General features: G+C 53.2%; 1 protein-coding gene across 1 annotated transcript; it reads right to left on the bottom strand.

The window, feature by feature from the left end:
* Window positions 1-5,967: 5,967 nt before the first annotated feature.
* LOC140903929 (glucose-6-phosphatase catalytic subunit 1-like) lies at window positions 5,968-14,494 on the bottom strand. The gene is made up of 5 exons (XM_073325910.1): window positions 14,167-14,494; window positions 12,765-12,874; window positions 9,275-9,380; window positions 8,329-8,444; window positions 5,968-7,251 (listed from the first exon to the last, which is right to left on the bottom strand). The coding sequence occupies exons 1-5, from the start codon at window positions 14,394-14,396 to the stop codon at window positions 6,740-6,742; spliced, it is 1,074 nt and encodes a 357-aa protein (XP_073182011.1). The 5' UTR covers window positions 14,397-14,494; the 3' UTR covers window positions 5,968-6,739.
* Window positions 14,495-14,695: the final 201 nt, after the last annotated feature.

Here is a 14,695-nt window from a genome sequence, read left to right as displayed (position 1 = left end):
ATTTTAAATTCTAACCCGCCGACGTCTCCAGGGCAACCCGCCCCTCCAATTCCATGGGGCGGTTTGTGATTGCATGGGGAACAGGGGGCTGAGTGTGGGGAGAACTCTCCTGCCAGCCAGAGGCTGGGCCAGCCCTGCAGCTGCCTCGCCGCAGGTGCCTCTGCAGGAATGGGGCTGAGAGCTGAGGGGGGGAACCTGCCCCCACCTGGGGCGTGTCCAGGATACAGCCAGCCCCTGCTCTGGCACCCAGCGCACCCCCCCAGCAGCCACAGTGTACAGGGGGCGGGGTTCACACCTGGAGTCCCACACACGCGGCGCTGGCCTGGCACTCAGCCCCTGAGTCTATGGAGTTTCCTGGAAGCAGCAGCCGGCTGCCAGGATGGATTATTGCTGACAAGAAGCGTTTTCTTGGCAAGTGGCAGGAACTGGGGCGCAGGCTGTGGGTTGGGCCGGGGCAGAGACAGCGTCCATGGGAGACCCGCCCAGGGGACGCCTCCGTGCTGGCTACGCTGCTGTACCTTGAGAAACAAAATCAGAAGCTAATGATCATTAGACTGATTAAAAATAAACAGCCAGATCCTGACTGGTGTAAACTGACGTAGTAATGCTGCCCGAACAGAGCCACGCCGATGTGCGCTGTCCCTGGCTCCGCCTCTGGGAGAGCGATTGGCCTGGCTACCTTACAATAACAGGTTATTTATTAGTTAGCTTGTGAGCTCTTTATGGCCGGCACCAGCTTCTCATTCTGCCCATGATCAGCGCCTAGCACAGTAGAGTCCTGGTCCAGGAGTGGGGTGCCTCAGTGTTATTGCACTACAAATAAACAGTAATATGGGTGGCCTCTACCTTGGCACCTGGCACCAGGGGGAGACCTGGCCGCTGCTTTGCAGTTTCTAAAATATATTTGATGTATTCATTTGCTATTTAACACCAACAAGAGGAGAGACAAGAAAATAAATTAGAAAGGTTCCATGGCTCCAGTTCACAAAGCCCACTGTGACGGGCTGGGTCACAGAAACCTCCTGGGAGCTGCCACCTGATGGGCCAAGGCTACTTCTGCCCCTGCTTTCCTGCCCTGCCAGCTTAGGACTCCAGCACCCTGCCTGGTTTGAGCCAGACCCGCTAGCCTGCTGCAAACCCAGACCCAGGTCTGAACCACATCCCCTAACAATTGAAAGCAGCTTATAGAAGTGTTCCTGCCTTTAACACTCAGATGCCCAACTCCCAATGGGGTCCAAACCCCAAATAAATCCGTTTTACCCTGTATAAAGTTTATACAGGGTAAACTCATAAACTGTTCGCCCTCTATAACACTGACAGAGAGATATGCACAGCTGTTTGCCCCCCCTCCCCCAGGTATTAATACATACTCTGGGTTAATTAATAAGTAAAAAGTGATTTTATTAAATACAGAAAGTAGGATTTAAGTGGTTCCAAGTAGTACCAGACACAACAAAGTGAATTACTAAGCAAAATAAAATAAAACATGCAAGTCTAAGTCTAGTACAGTAATAAAAACTGAATACAGATAAAATCTCACCCTTAGAGATGTTTCAATAAGTTTCTTTCACAGACCGGACACCTTTCTAGTCTGGGCACAATCCTTTCCCCTGGTACAGCCCTTGTTCCAGCTCAGGTGGTAGCTAGGGAATTTCTCATGATGGCTGCTTCTCTTGTTCTGTTCTACCCACTTATATATCTTTTGCATAAGGTGGGAATCCGTCCCTCTGGGTTCCCACCCCTCCTTCTCAATGGAAAAGCACCAGGTTAAAGATGGATTCCAGTTCAGATGACATGGTCACATGTCCTGTGAGACCCCAAGCCTTCATTCTTCCCAGCCTGGCTTGCAGGAAGGCCTGCCTGCAAACAGAGCCATCCACAGTCAATTGTCCTGGCTGTTAGGAGCCATCAAGATTCCAAACCACCATTAATGGCCCACACTTTGCATAACTACAATAGGCCTTCAGAGTTATATTTCATATTTCTAGTTTCAGATACAAGGGTGATACATTTATAGAAATAGGATGACCACACTCAGGAGATTATATGCTTTGTAATGATACCTTACAAAAGACCTTTTGCATGGAGCATATTTTAGTTACATTATAGTCACATTCATCAGCATACTTTTAAAAAAGCATATAGAGTGCGCCACACCCATAACCATGTGCTTCGTGCCACGCCTGTTCAGGTTAAAGATAGACAGGTACTTAAGTGCTGTCCTGGACTGGGGAGCTTTCCTGGATTAAGGTCTGTATGAACCAGTCCTGATTTGTCCAACAAAACCTGAAGAAGGGCCCTGGGTAGCTTGAAGCTTGTCTCTCTCACCAGCAGAAGTTGGCCCAATGAAAGAGATTACCTCCCTCACCTTGTCTCTCCAAAGCCCTTTAAGCACCCCAAGGGAGAGATATCCAAGTAGCTGTCTGTGGTCAGCAGATATCTGGCTCAGCACATGGGGCTGGCTCCACCCCTGGTTTCCAGCTGCTAAATTCCATTAAAAGTTAAAAATACATGCCTTTCCTACTTCCCGTTTCCCATGAAAGCAATCGCACTGGATATCATGCATGCAAGGGGAGGTGGCCCATGCGGTTGTGGGTGGAAGGGGGGATTTTCCACAGGACACACACTCTGTTAAGATGGGAACATTTCAGAACCCCTGCCCTGAGAATAAACAAAATACATCCGAAAAGATAAAGCAAAACATAGAGTTAATCCAAACTGGCCTGGTATTTTCAGATGCTGGATGCGGGCATGTCACTTTCAAGCGATAGCTAGAGTCATGCTGCTTGTTTCTGATCAGGAAAGTTCATAAGGAAATAAGCAATCGAGCCCAGTCCAGTGTGCTAACAGAGGCAGGGGATGTTACTTAACAATCCTTTCCAAAGCTGACCTTTAACCCAGGCTCACAAAGACCCTGCTGAAGAGCAAAGCTTTCAGTAATTACTATTATCTGTATTACAGCCACACTGAGAGGCCCAGGGCTCCCTGCTGCAGACGCACTCTGAGAGACAGTCACTGCCCCAGAGAAGTTACACTCTAAATAGATACGGCAGGGAGAAAGAGGGTTAGTATTATTCCATTCCACAAAGGGGAGCCACAGCCCGAAGTGGCGGGCCCATGGGCATACGAGCAGTGTCAGAACTGGGAATTGAAGTAGACCTCCAAGCCCCAGGCCCATGGCTTAACCACGAGCCCATCCTTCTCCTGTTTGCTTTTGGCGGGTGATGGAGACATGCAGGGCCAGTTCTACTCATCCCTTCTCATTACAGCTCCTGCTCCTCCTCCATCAAAATCCCAGATCCTTTGTGGTTTTTTAAATGAAAGAGAAGGACCAAGAGAAGGTAAATGGCCTGTGATCGCTATGGCTCTGCAGCGAGCTCAGAGCCCCTGCATGCTGCTTGCCATGTCCTGGTATCAGAAGCAGCAGTGGAATCCTAAGTGTTGTACTTTCTCTGTCAGCAGGAGTGCATCCTTCATAGCACAGACCAGCAAGTTAGACAGTTTAATGGGATCACATAAAATGTACTGGATTAAATTCTAGGTTTCAGAGGAACAGCCGTGTTAGTCTGTATTCGCAAAAAGAAAAGGAGTACTTGTGGCACCTTAGAGACTAACCAATTTATTTGAGCATGAGCTTTCGTGAGCTACAGCTCACTTCATCAGATGTTTACCGTGGAAACTGCAGCAGACTTTATATACACACAGAAATCATGAAACAATACCTCCTCCCGTTGATCACTTTAGATAAGCTATTACCAGCAGGACAGTGGGGTGGGAGGAGGTATTGTTTCATGATTTCTGTGTGTATATAAAGTCTGCTGCAGTTTCCACGGTAAACATCTGATGAAGTGAGCTGTAGCTCACGAAAGCTCATGCTCAAATAAATTGGTTAGTCTCTAAGGTGCCACAAGTACTCCTTTTCTTTTTGGATTAAATTCTACTGTCTGTAATAGCTCATTCTCTGCAAAAAACAAGCCTCTCACACAAGACGTGTCGGAATTAGAACAAGGAAGGACTGGGGTGGGCAGGGAATAGCATGTGTACCCCCTGGGGCTGAACGGAAGGGGTACCTCATAGAGTTTTGGAGCAATAACTGGGACTAATTGGCTTAACTGGTGGCTGCGACACAGGGCTTTAGATGAGTGTAGGCGTAGGAACGGGGGCTCTGAGGGCAGTGCGGGAACTCCCTCCCTTGGCGAGAAAGCGCGGATACACAGAAATGCCGTGTTGTGCATAGCGACAAAGTCCACTGTCCTGAGACAGAGAGCTGCTGAGGCCAGGGGGCTGCTTTGGGGAGCTACAGCTGCTGCGTGAATTTGAGTGTTGAGTTCCTGGGGAGCTCTGCGTGCTCTGACCCCTATGATGGCAGCCAAGAGGGATCAGCCCATTGCACACATTCCACAAAAATACATGAACTGCAGATCAAAGGGCTGAACTGTCCTTTTCTAAATGGGATTTATTTTAAATTGAATCACGTTGAACCAGGACTTTTAACAATCGAGTTAGTGGCAGGGATGAGCCAAGTTCAGCACCATTGTCTAGTCAGCAGTAAACCCTTCCTAAAGCCCAGGTCTCAGAGGGGGCAGCCAGGAACATGCCAGAAGGCTGGTGCCAAACTGTGTGACACCGAACCTCCCGTCTCCCCCAGGGGCCTGACAGACAATGTGACCCTGGTGATGAAGCACAATAATTCCAGCCCCTACCCTGGTCCATCCCGGGACTGCTTCCCCTTTGTGCTCTATTTAACTCAGGGTATGTCTACACTAAGAAATTAGGTCGGTTTTATAGAAGGCAATCTTTAGAAAGCCATTTTATACAGTCAGTCGTGTATGTCCCCACTAAGCATAGTAGGTCAGTGGAGGGGGCTGGGCTGCCAGCCCTGGAGACTGACTCTTACCCCTCCAGCATGCACAGCCCAGAGAGCATCCCCCGCCCACTGCCCCGCAGAGGAGCCCTGACATGCCCAGATTTCCCCATGTCCGCCCCACTCCCAGTGGAGAGGCCCAGCCCCACTCCCAGAGGCAGGCTTGCTGAGCCAGAGAGACCTGAACCAGGAGGCGAGGCTGTTTGACAGCTGACGTGCCTGTGCCCAGGCCCCTGGTGATGCTCAGGAGCAGCGTGGGAATAGCTCAGTTGATCAGACTGAAACAGCAGTTCCACGGGTCTGGGTCGCTGTTACCTGCCCTTCCCTGGAACCAGCGCAGCACTCTGCCTTTCCTGAGCTGCGCTGACCTGGGTTCAGGACCTGGCCCCTTCACTTCAGGGGAGAACAAAGACGTCTGTTCCAGCTCTGGGCTGGATCAATCACGCCAGCTCCACAATGAACCTTGCAGTGCCAGGGCAGCGTCTAGGACCCACCAAGAGTTCGTGCTTTTCCAGGTTTGTTTCCATCCCAGCACCACAGAGAAGTGGGGCTCACACAGCGATTGATTCTGTACAAACCCCCTTCCTGAGCCTGCATGGAGGACGGGACACTGCTCTTGCCAGTGAAGTCCCGTCTGTGAATTCCTTCCTCCTCTTGCCAGTGGGATGGCCAGGTAAACAGACGCGAGCTGGTTTAACCAGTGACCAATAAAGCAAAGAGCAAGGTAATAAGTGCGAGTCGCTGACTGAGTGATCCCATGGCACTGAGCCTCTGCCCCCACCCCCGGACAGTCCTATGCCAGCAGTGTTTGGCAGTATTTGCGGGGAGCAGGGTGGGCAATAGGGACTTTGTAGGAGGGTCCAGTTATCTTCCTCCATCGTTTTAAAGTGTGTCTGGGTCCAGTTATCTTCCTCCATCGTTTTAAAGTGTGTCTGGCAGGGGATAGGTTAGCAGCATCCAGAGAGGGGGCTGGATTCCCCCAGGAGCAGCAAAACGTCCCCTGTCAATCCAAACACCACTCATGGGAGAGTCACCCCCCAACTCAGCGCCCCCACTCCGGGCCGATCTGTGGCTAAGACGTACAAAGGACTCATGGCTGGTAATGAAATACAGCTCAGGCTTTAATAAAACACCCCACTTATATACAGACACCCCCCCACACACACATCACTGTTTCACATTAAGGTAATTGCAGGACACTGGGTACTTAGTGGGACACAGAGGCCAGTGAGCCCCAGGGTGCGGGTACGTGCCAGCCTTTCTGCCATGTGCCCTCGCTTTGTCTCCTAACCTAGCTCCCCCCGACACAGCCTCTGCCCTCCACGGGGCGCTGTCTGAGGAATCCTCCGGGGAGCACGTGCAGGAGCGAGTGCCCTGTGGCCCAGAGAATGCCAGTCTCCTTCTCTCACCGTACGTCAAGGGGACGCGACAAAGCCAGGCTGTTCCCTCATCAGCGCTGGCATGACCCGCAGGGGAAACGACCACACTTTCTGGAGGCTCCTGCCTGCCGCGCGCTGACTCCCAGGCCCCGCTGCTGAGCCATCTGCAGAGCCAGAGTCTGGGCTGGCTCATCGTGTGCCCTGCACATCGACTGTGGTCTGTAACATAGGCACCAGCTCTACTGCATGAGCCAGACAGGAGCACCCCCTGGCCAAGCGAGCAGGAGCAGGGCTGGTCTGGTCTCTGGACACAGTCGCTCTCCGCAGGTCTAGCAAGGAGAGCGCACTGGAAAGGGCTTGTGCTGAGCCAGTATCTGCTGACTCAGGACCCAGTTCTAGCATTTGGACCCAGAGACATGGGGGAGCTGAGGGTCCTAAGCCTCTGCTCCTGGGACATGTCACATGTCGTGTGCATAAATACCCAAGTCCCTTCCTTCTATAAAGCTTTCTTATCCTGTTGGCTCAGGACCTGGGCGACGCAGTAGGGGATGAGGCCGGCGGCAGCCACGGGCACAGCCGCGCTCTTGCAGAAGGACAGGACGTAAAACAGCAGCTCCACCTTGGCGGGAGGCTTGAAGGAGTCGAAGAGGTGCAGGAGGAGGAGCGAGGCCACGATGCAGCTCAGGCGGAAGGGCAGCTGCTGGCCCATTTTCCCTTTGCAGCTCTCCAGGTACATCTGGGAGTTGAGGGCCAGCCCCAGCCCAAACAGGATCCCCAGGTTCCTGAGGAGGCCGGCGAATGGGGTGGTGTCAATGTGGACCCACTCCGGCCGGTCACACCACCTCTTGGCTTTCTCCAGGGTCCACAGCAGGTCAACACCGAGAGCCTTCAGCAGCAGATAGAACCCCAGGGCGAAGCTGAACAGGAAGAGGGTGGTGCCCAGGTACCTCCGGAGACTGGCGCTGTAGATGGCGGGGATGTGCCGGAAAGCTTCAGCCACTGCCATGCCTGCAGGGAACAGAGCGTGAGAGGAGAAACCACCCGTCAGAGCGAGGAACCTGGTGCGCAGAGATGGAGCCACAGGGCTCCCAAGAAAATCAGGGACTGGAGGACAGCTGTGGTGGAGCATTGCTCCTGAGGGCAGCCGCCCCAAGGGTCGTCACAGAGCCAACTAACGAGTCTCTGCACGGCCACCTCCCTGGGAATGAGCAGTGCCCACTGTGGGCACAGAGAGGCAACCTTAACCATCCATCTCTCCCTGGGCTAAGATCCCCTCCTCCTAGTGCCAAGCCCTCTGTGCCCACACCTCCAGACAATGCTTGCTGGCGGTAAAACCTGCCAGTGATTGGAACTAGTCTGCTACTGTTCTGTCTGGCTGAGCTGGGTTACCGCACTGCAGAGCCTGGGGAACAAGGGCTTTGCAAAGGCATGTTCCTAGGGCACGGGGTGTGGGATTACAAGTGCAATCAGTGCAGCACAGTGCTGCCTAGCCACAGCGTCCACCTCAGGGTCTGTCCTGTGGAGAGCCTTCAGAGAAGGGTCATGGGAATGAGGAAAGGCTTAGAAAACAGGCCAGATAGAGAGAGAGTCTTAGAGAGCTCGATCTATCTACGCTCGTTTGAAAGAGCAGGTTTAGGGGTGACTTGACCACAGTCTATAAGTACCTATGTGGGGAACAACTACTTGGTAATAGGCTCAGTCCAGCAGACGAAGGCCTAACATGATCCAATGGCTGGAAGTTGAAGCGAGACAAATGCGGACTGGAAATAAGGTGTACATGTCTAACGGTGGGAGTAATTAGCCACTGGAACAATTTCCCCGGGGGCGTGGTGGATTCCCTCTCACTGGCAATTTTAAAATCTAGATTGGATGTTTTTAAATAGACCGGCTCTAGCTCAAAAGGCAGGATTGTGGGGCAGTCCCAGGCCCTGTGTTATGCAAGGGGGCAGGCTAGATGAGCATAATGGTCCCTTCTGGCCTTGGCGCCTAGGAACAGCTGGCAGGTGGCCCCTGAGCCCATTGCTCCGAGTGACCGTAACAGTGCGTTTTGTACAGGGAGAGGCGACGGTGCACGCCATCACTGACCTGAGATGACCCCTGCGATGACTTGGTGAGGAAAATGGGCAGCAATGAAGACTCGAGACAAACAGACGCAGACCTGGACAGCCCAGAATCCTGCCCACAGCGCTGTCCGCAAGAATCTGCAGCAGGGAGAAATTCGGGTGAGACACAAAGGTCAGCAGAGCATGGCCTGCGCAAGGCCACCCCGCGGCTTTCCCTGCCCCCTCCAGCGGGGAGCAGGGAGGCTGGGATCTCAGACGTCTCTCCCTGCTGGTAGTGGCTGAAGTTTCAGTGGGTGGAGAAGCGGGAGGGTCACATTATAAAGTCCTGACTGCCAGTCACAGAATGGAAAGTGGCATTAAACAGCCCCTGCGGGGTGGGTAGAGGTTCAGAACCAGGGATTTGCCCTCTGCCATGATCCAGGGAAAGCTTAAACACCCAGGAGGGGTCCAAACTCGCGTGGAGCTGGCCTCCCTCTGCTCCCACTGACAGCAGCTGCAAAACTCCCATTGACTTCAGTGGGGCAGAGCTTGGACACTGCAGAGCTCCTCTGATCATCCCACTCCCCATACCCGTTGTGGCCTCATCCAAAGACTCCCATCAACTTCAGTGGGCTTTGGATCAGGTCTTAGTCCAGGCCCTTCACTTCCTTCCCAGCCACTGAAGCAGGCACTCGGTCTTGGGGAGGCATGAGATGCGACTCTCTTTATCTAGGCGTTAGTTGGCTTAGCTGCTGGTGGGATCAGTGCTCACGCAGTTATTCAACCCCTTCTAAAACCCTGTGTCTGTGTGCGCGTTGGGGTGTTTGAGCACGTAGCGCTGCCGGCCTCCTGCAGCAGTGAATTCCACAGCTCCACTGCGCGCTGCATGAAGACTCATTTCCTTTGGTTCAAAACGCACCTCCCTCAGGCCTCAGGGCACCCCGCTGACCCTGCAGACACAGGAGCGCAACAGTCTGAACCCTGCTTACTGGTCTTTAATCGTCAGCTGCTTCTTCCCCAGAGCAATGGACAGAATGGCTGTCACCATCACATAGTAAACTCCTGCAGAGCCCATCGCATGGCCAGAGGGACTCCCTAGGGGAGAGAAAACACCTGCGTTACGCCTCCCCAGGTTGTTCCTTGCCCTGGTCACGAACAGCAACCTCCTACCGGGTGCCTGGAGCGCTGGGATCACCCAAACTAAAGGCCCAGAGCCGGCATCAGCCCAGCCCGGCATAGCTGGCTGCGCAGGGCGCGAGGGAATTGACGGGGAGGGGCAGGCACAGGGGGAATCCCCCACGTGAGGCACTGGAGGGGGGTGTCCTTACCAGAACCAGGGGTGAGTAGGAGGGGAAATGAGGCGGAAAGGGCAGTCGCTCAGCAGGGGAGTGATCCCGCAGCGCTAGCATGAGCCCAGGGGCGCGCTACAAGATTTCTCAGGGTCTGTCGCACAGGCACTCCCGGCCCAGCTCCCCACGACACCTGGCATTAGGGAGCCATTATGGTAATGCTGCCAGAATACTTGGCACTTGTGCGGGCAGAGCCGCCCGCTACGTATTACCCCGCACACTAGTCCCCTGCAGAGACCAGCCCCGGCACGCCACAGACGTTGGCCTTGTCTTCACGGCATGCTCCGGCCCGTTTTCCCCCTTCCCACGGTGCGTGTTCCCATCTCCACACCCCGCTATCAGCACCGCCCGGCAAGGCAGCCACCACGCTCTGAGCTAGGGGCAGACCACCCAGTCCCCATTATCCAGGTTGCCCAAGGCTACAGAAAGAGCACCCGTGGTAGAGGTGGCATTAGGCTGCAAGGATCCTGGCTCCTAGTCCCATGCTCAAGGCTACCTGGCTTTCTGCTCTAGCCACAGACCCGCCTCAGCAGGCAGAGGGAACGGATAGTCACATAGCACCGGAGAGACAAGGCAGGGGAGGTAACGGCTCTTATTGGACCAACTTCCGTTGGGGAGCGAGGCAAGCGGTCGAGATACACACAGCTCTTCTTCGGGTCTTCGTCTTCAAAAGGGCCCTGAGTAGCTCGAGACCTTGTCTCTCACCAACAGACGTTGGTGCAATAAAAGGAATTAACCCCCCCCCCCCCCGCTACCCCACCCCACCCCACCTTGTCTCTGTAATATCCTGGGACAGACACGGCTACAACACTGCACACACAGCTCTGGAACAGCCCATCCAGTAGAGAGCAGTAGTGAACGTGTGTGAGCTCGCACGTGTGTGTGTTTGACAGTGTATGTGTACACACACGCACAAAACAGCTGGCATGAGCAAAGCCCCAGTGGTTGCAATATACACAGCATGCCTCTGATCTGGGCCTGAGCCTGCACCACCCTGCCTTCCTGCTGAGGTTTGCAACAAGCTTCTAATTCCAGCATAGGTCAAGGGTCCTCCTGCAAACAAAATCTGCACTGGTACTGGATTAGTCCGCTCTTTTTCTGGAAGGAAAGACAGCCTCTCTCCTGGGCTGGGCAGATACTGAGGGCAGACAGGCCTCTGTCATACATGGGAAGGTATTTGTTCTTAATTTCAGTAGCTATAGGGTCGGAGCAAAGGTTTCTTCTACAGAGCCTAAATTTAGCCTAAAAGGGGGGTTTTGCATACACTGACCTGTTTCACCCCAGCAGCAAGGCGAGATTGGCCTGCCCCTAACTGCTGACAGGGCAAAATCTGCACTTCCAATGTCTTCCTTTCTCCAGTGACTAGGAAATGCTTAAGGACAGCAGCTGTGTCCAACACTCAAGCTTGTGCTAAACCACTCTGCACAGCGGCACCCCCGGGCTTTGGTGAGTTTAAAATGAATTAGTTAAACTGCATTAAGCCCCTGTGTGGACATTCTCATTCAGAATGAAAAATTGCCTTCATTCAATTTAATCTAATTAATTTTGGAAGTCAGTTAAGCTTAAACTCTCAATCAGAATTAGTTTACCTTAATTCAGTTTATGTTAATTTACTTCCAAAATTAACTGAATGTAATGGAATTAAGGCGATTTAATTCTGAATGGGAGTGTCCACCCAGGGGTTTAATGCAGGTTAACTAATCCAAGTGCTTTGGAGGACAGGATTAGAATGCACCATGATCTTGAGAAACTGGAGACTTGGTGTGAAGTCAATGAGATGAAATTCAAGAAAGATGTGCAAAGTTCTGTGTTTAGCAAGGAAAAGACAAATGCAAAATGGGGAATAACCAGCTGGGCAGCAATACCGAGGCAAAAGATCTGGGGGTCAGAGTGGCTCACACACTGAATATGAGTCAGCAACGTGATGCTGTTGTGAAAAAGGCAAATGTAATTCTTGGCTGTATTAACAGGAGTGTTGTCTGTAAAGGATGACCATGCGTCCCGTTTTGGCTGGGACAGTCCCATTTTAACGCCCCGTCCCGGCCATCCTGACTCATACTTCGGGACTTGATCGGTTGGCAAGAGCCAATGGGACAATTGCCCAATTTTGTCAAAAAAGCGAGGTGTGGTGTGGAGGAGCATGCGGGACGGGGCGAGGCGGGGCGGGGGTAGGGGTAAGCAGAGATGCCAGCCCCACGCAGGGGGGGAGGCAGGGCTCCCGTGGGGGGGCCAGCACGGTTCCAGTGACAAACAACAGTCTCATGCGGGGCAGGGCAGGGGGCTTGGGCCAGCCCCACACAGTGTCCTGTTTTCCCTTTGGGAAATATGGTCACCCTATGTATCTAAGACCCAGGAGGTAATTGTCCTGCTTTACTTGGCACCAGGAGTTCTCAGCAGAAGTCCTGTGTCCAGTTTTGGGCACCACACTTTAAGAAAGATGTGAACAAATTGGAGAGACCCCAGAGCAGAGCAACAAAAATTATCAGAGGTTTAGAAAAAGAACCAGATAAATTCAGGGAGGATAGGTCCATCAATGGCTTTTAGCCAGGGTGGGCAGGGATGGTGTCCCTAGCCTCTGTTTGCCAGAAGCTGGGAACGGGCAACAGGGAATGGATCACTTGATGATTCCCTGTTCTGTCCATTCCCTCTGGGGCACCTGGCATTGTCCACTGTCGGAAGACAGGACATTGGGCTGGATGGACCTTTGGTCTGACCCAGTCTGGCTGTTCTTATGTTCTAGAAGACCTGATCTATGAGGAAAGGTTGAAAGAACTGGGCATGTTTAGTGCAGAGAAGAGAAGGCTGAGGGGGGACCTGAAAACAGTCTTCACATTTGTAAAGGACATATGCAGAGGAAAGTCGTTCTCCATGTTCTTCGTGGGTGGCACAAGAAGTAGGTGGCTTAGTTTGCAGCAAGGGTTAGGGTGGACATTAGAACAATATTTCTAACTAGGATAGTTAAGCCGTGGAGCAGGTTAGGACATCCCCTCCCCTTCTTCCCAGCAGGTCCCTCCGCCCTGATAAATGCCAATCCCACGCCCTGCTGCTGCAGTGGAAGATGCCTCCCCTCCTTGTGTATAATGTGAAGCATGATTCTGCCAAATTACTCCTCTCTCTAGATGTGTCTCACCTGGGCCGGTCTCGCAGGTGAGGGGGAACTGCTGGATCACAGGGGTGGAGGTGTTGCCATAGTAACCAGTCTCCCGGACCCACCAGTAGGGTCTCTGCCCAAAGAGGAACCTGAAATGCAAGAATAAAAGTGTCTCTAGTTGCCTCGGGCACAAGAGCAGGAAAGCAAGGACATAGCTCGTCAGCTCTGGCCCAGGTTGGGGCAGGGGTTGCAAGAATCGGGGATCCCCAGTTCCAGGCCGGCTGACTTCAGTCCAAGCTTGGGGCACACAGCTGGGTTCTGCTCTGGGCGTACAGGCACCACCTGCTGCATGCTGACCCAGGAGCCCCCTTTCCTTGATGGTGCAGCAGGGCACAGGAGATATTAAATCTACGAGTGATGGGCTGCTTCTCCCCGGGCATGAACCAGAGATACAGCACGTGCCCTCACGCTGGCTGACCCATCATCCCCCCAGCCCAGCCCAACACATGCCTCCTTGTCTCCAGAGGCAACTCCATCACCACACCCAATCTCGCCCTTCCCCTGATGGATCAGAGCCCCACGGTAACCGCAAGTCTGGAGAAGGGCAATCGCCATAAATGCAGCACCTAGGACCGGATGGCTGACACCCAGTGCTGGGTCCAGCTCCCATGCTCACTCACACCCCGGGCTCATGCCCCATGCATTCTCCCGGCTGCTGTCTGTCATGAGCTATACAAAGATTCACGTGGCTTTAAAAAGGGTTACGATTTTAGATGGCACTCTGCATCCATCGACCTCAAAGCACTTGTATTACAGAAGGGGAAACTGAGGCTACCTTGCCCCATATCACACAGTTGGTCAGCAGCATCTCTGTGTCCCAGGTAAGCCCCGTAGCCCCAGCACCACACAGACACTCACAGGAAAATAAATGCAGTTAAACATAAGCCCCTCTCTGCAGTGATACAAGCATGACCCTATTTGCAACGTGTGGCACCTCTGGCTAGTTCAAGGACTAGATCTCTCCCTGGCTGTTGGCAAGGAGCAGAGTGGGGAAAGTTTGGAGCCGTACCCGTGATGGAAATCGCACAGGAGATCTTAATATATCCAGGGTTTCTTTTGTGTGACTGGGCAGTTGTGGGAGTCCTAACTGTGCACTGTACAGAATGGTCAGGAGCACTGAGAGTTGGCAGCGGTGGGTGGATTCCCATGGACACTGATCCATGAACCGGACGATCGATGCAGTTCAAGGCTTCACTCAGGGGCTCTGACTTGGAAGGAAATCTGTGTGCTACAGAGCTGGAGGAACTTGTCTTTGGAAAGCTCCAGCTTGGAGCCAACCTGAACCCTCTTGGTAAGTACCCACTTCACAGCCAAACAACCCCCAGCTAGCAGGGTGTGTGCAGGGCAAGCAGCAGGAACAGGACCAGCACTGGCTACTCACCACTTAAAGACCAGGTTGAGCCAGTCCCCGATCACAGCCACCCAGATCAGCTTGACGCCCACCGCCTCGCAGAGGTGGAACCAGATGGGGAAGAGGATGAAGAAGGTGTTTCGGAGGTCGGCAGCGAAGGAGATGAAGAGGAACCAGTCCTGGGAGCCCTGGTAGTGCTCCTGCAGGTAGCGAGTTGCCTGGATCCCCATGTCATGCAGGACGTTCATGCCGGCCTCCATTCTCCTTTTCTATCAACACTTCAGTATCAGCCGAGAGTGCTGAGTGAGCTCGGTCTCTCATGAGACTGCGCTGCTCTGGGGCTGCTCACTGGCTGGCTTTATACCCTGCCAGGCTCTTGTTTGCAGCCTGTAAGTTGCTGGCTCCTGCACTGATCTTTGGACTCAAAACACTCTTTTCAAAACCCCCATTGATCAAAGGTGCATCACGCCGGGGGGTGGGGTGGGGGGTGTTGATACAAATATGTTTAGAGCCATTTGCGTAAAAGAGAAAAGGAGGCTGACAAACCAGCTCGCTGTTT

Source organism: Lepidochelys kempii, chromosome 27, assembly GCF_965140265.1.
Source record: "Lepidochelys kempii isolate rLepKem1 chromosome 27, rLepKem1.hap2, whole genome shotgun sequence".
In the NCBI taxonomy this organism is placed as follows: Eukaryota; Metazoa; Chordata; order Testudines; family Cheloniidae; genus Lepidochelys; species Lepidochelys kempii.
The sequence above is the reverse complement of the archived record's forward strand: the minus strand, read 5'-3'. Positions and strand labels throughout refer to the sequence as shown.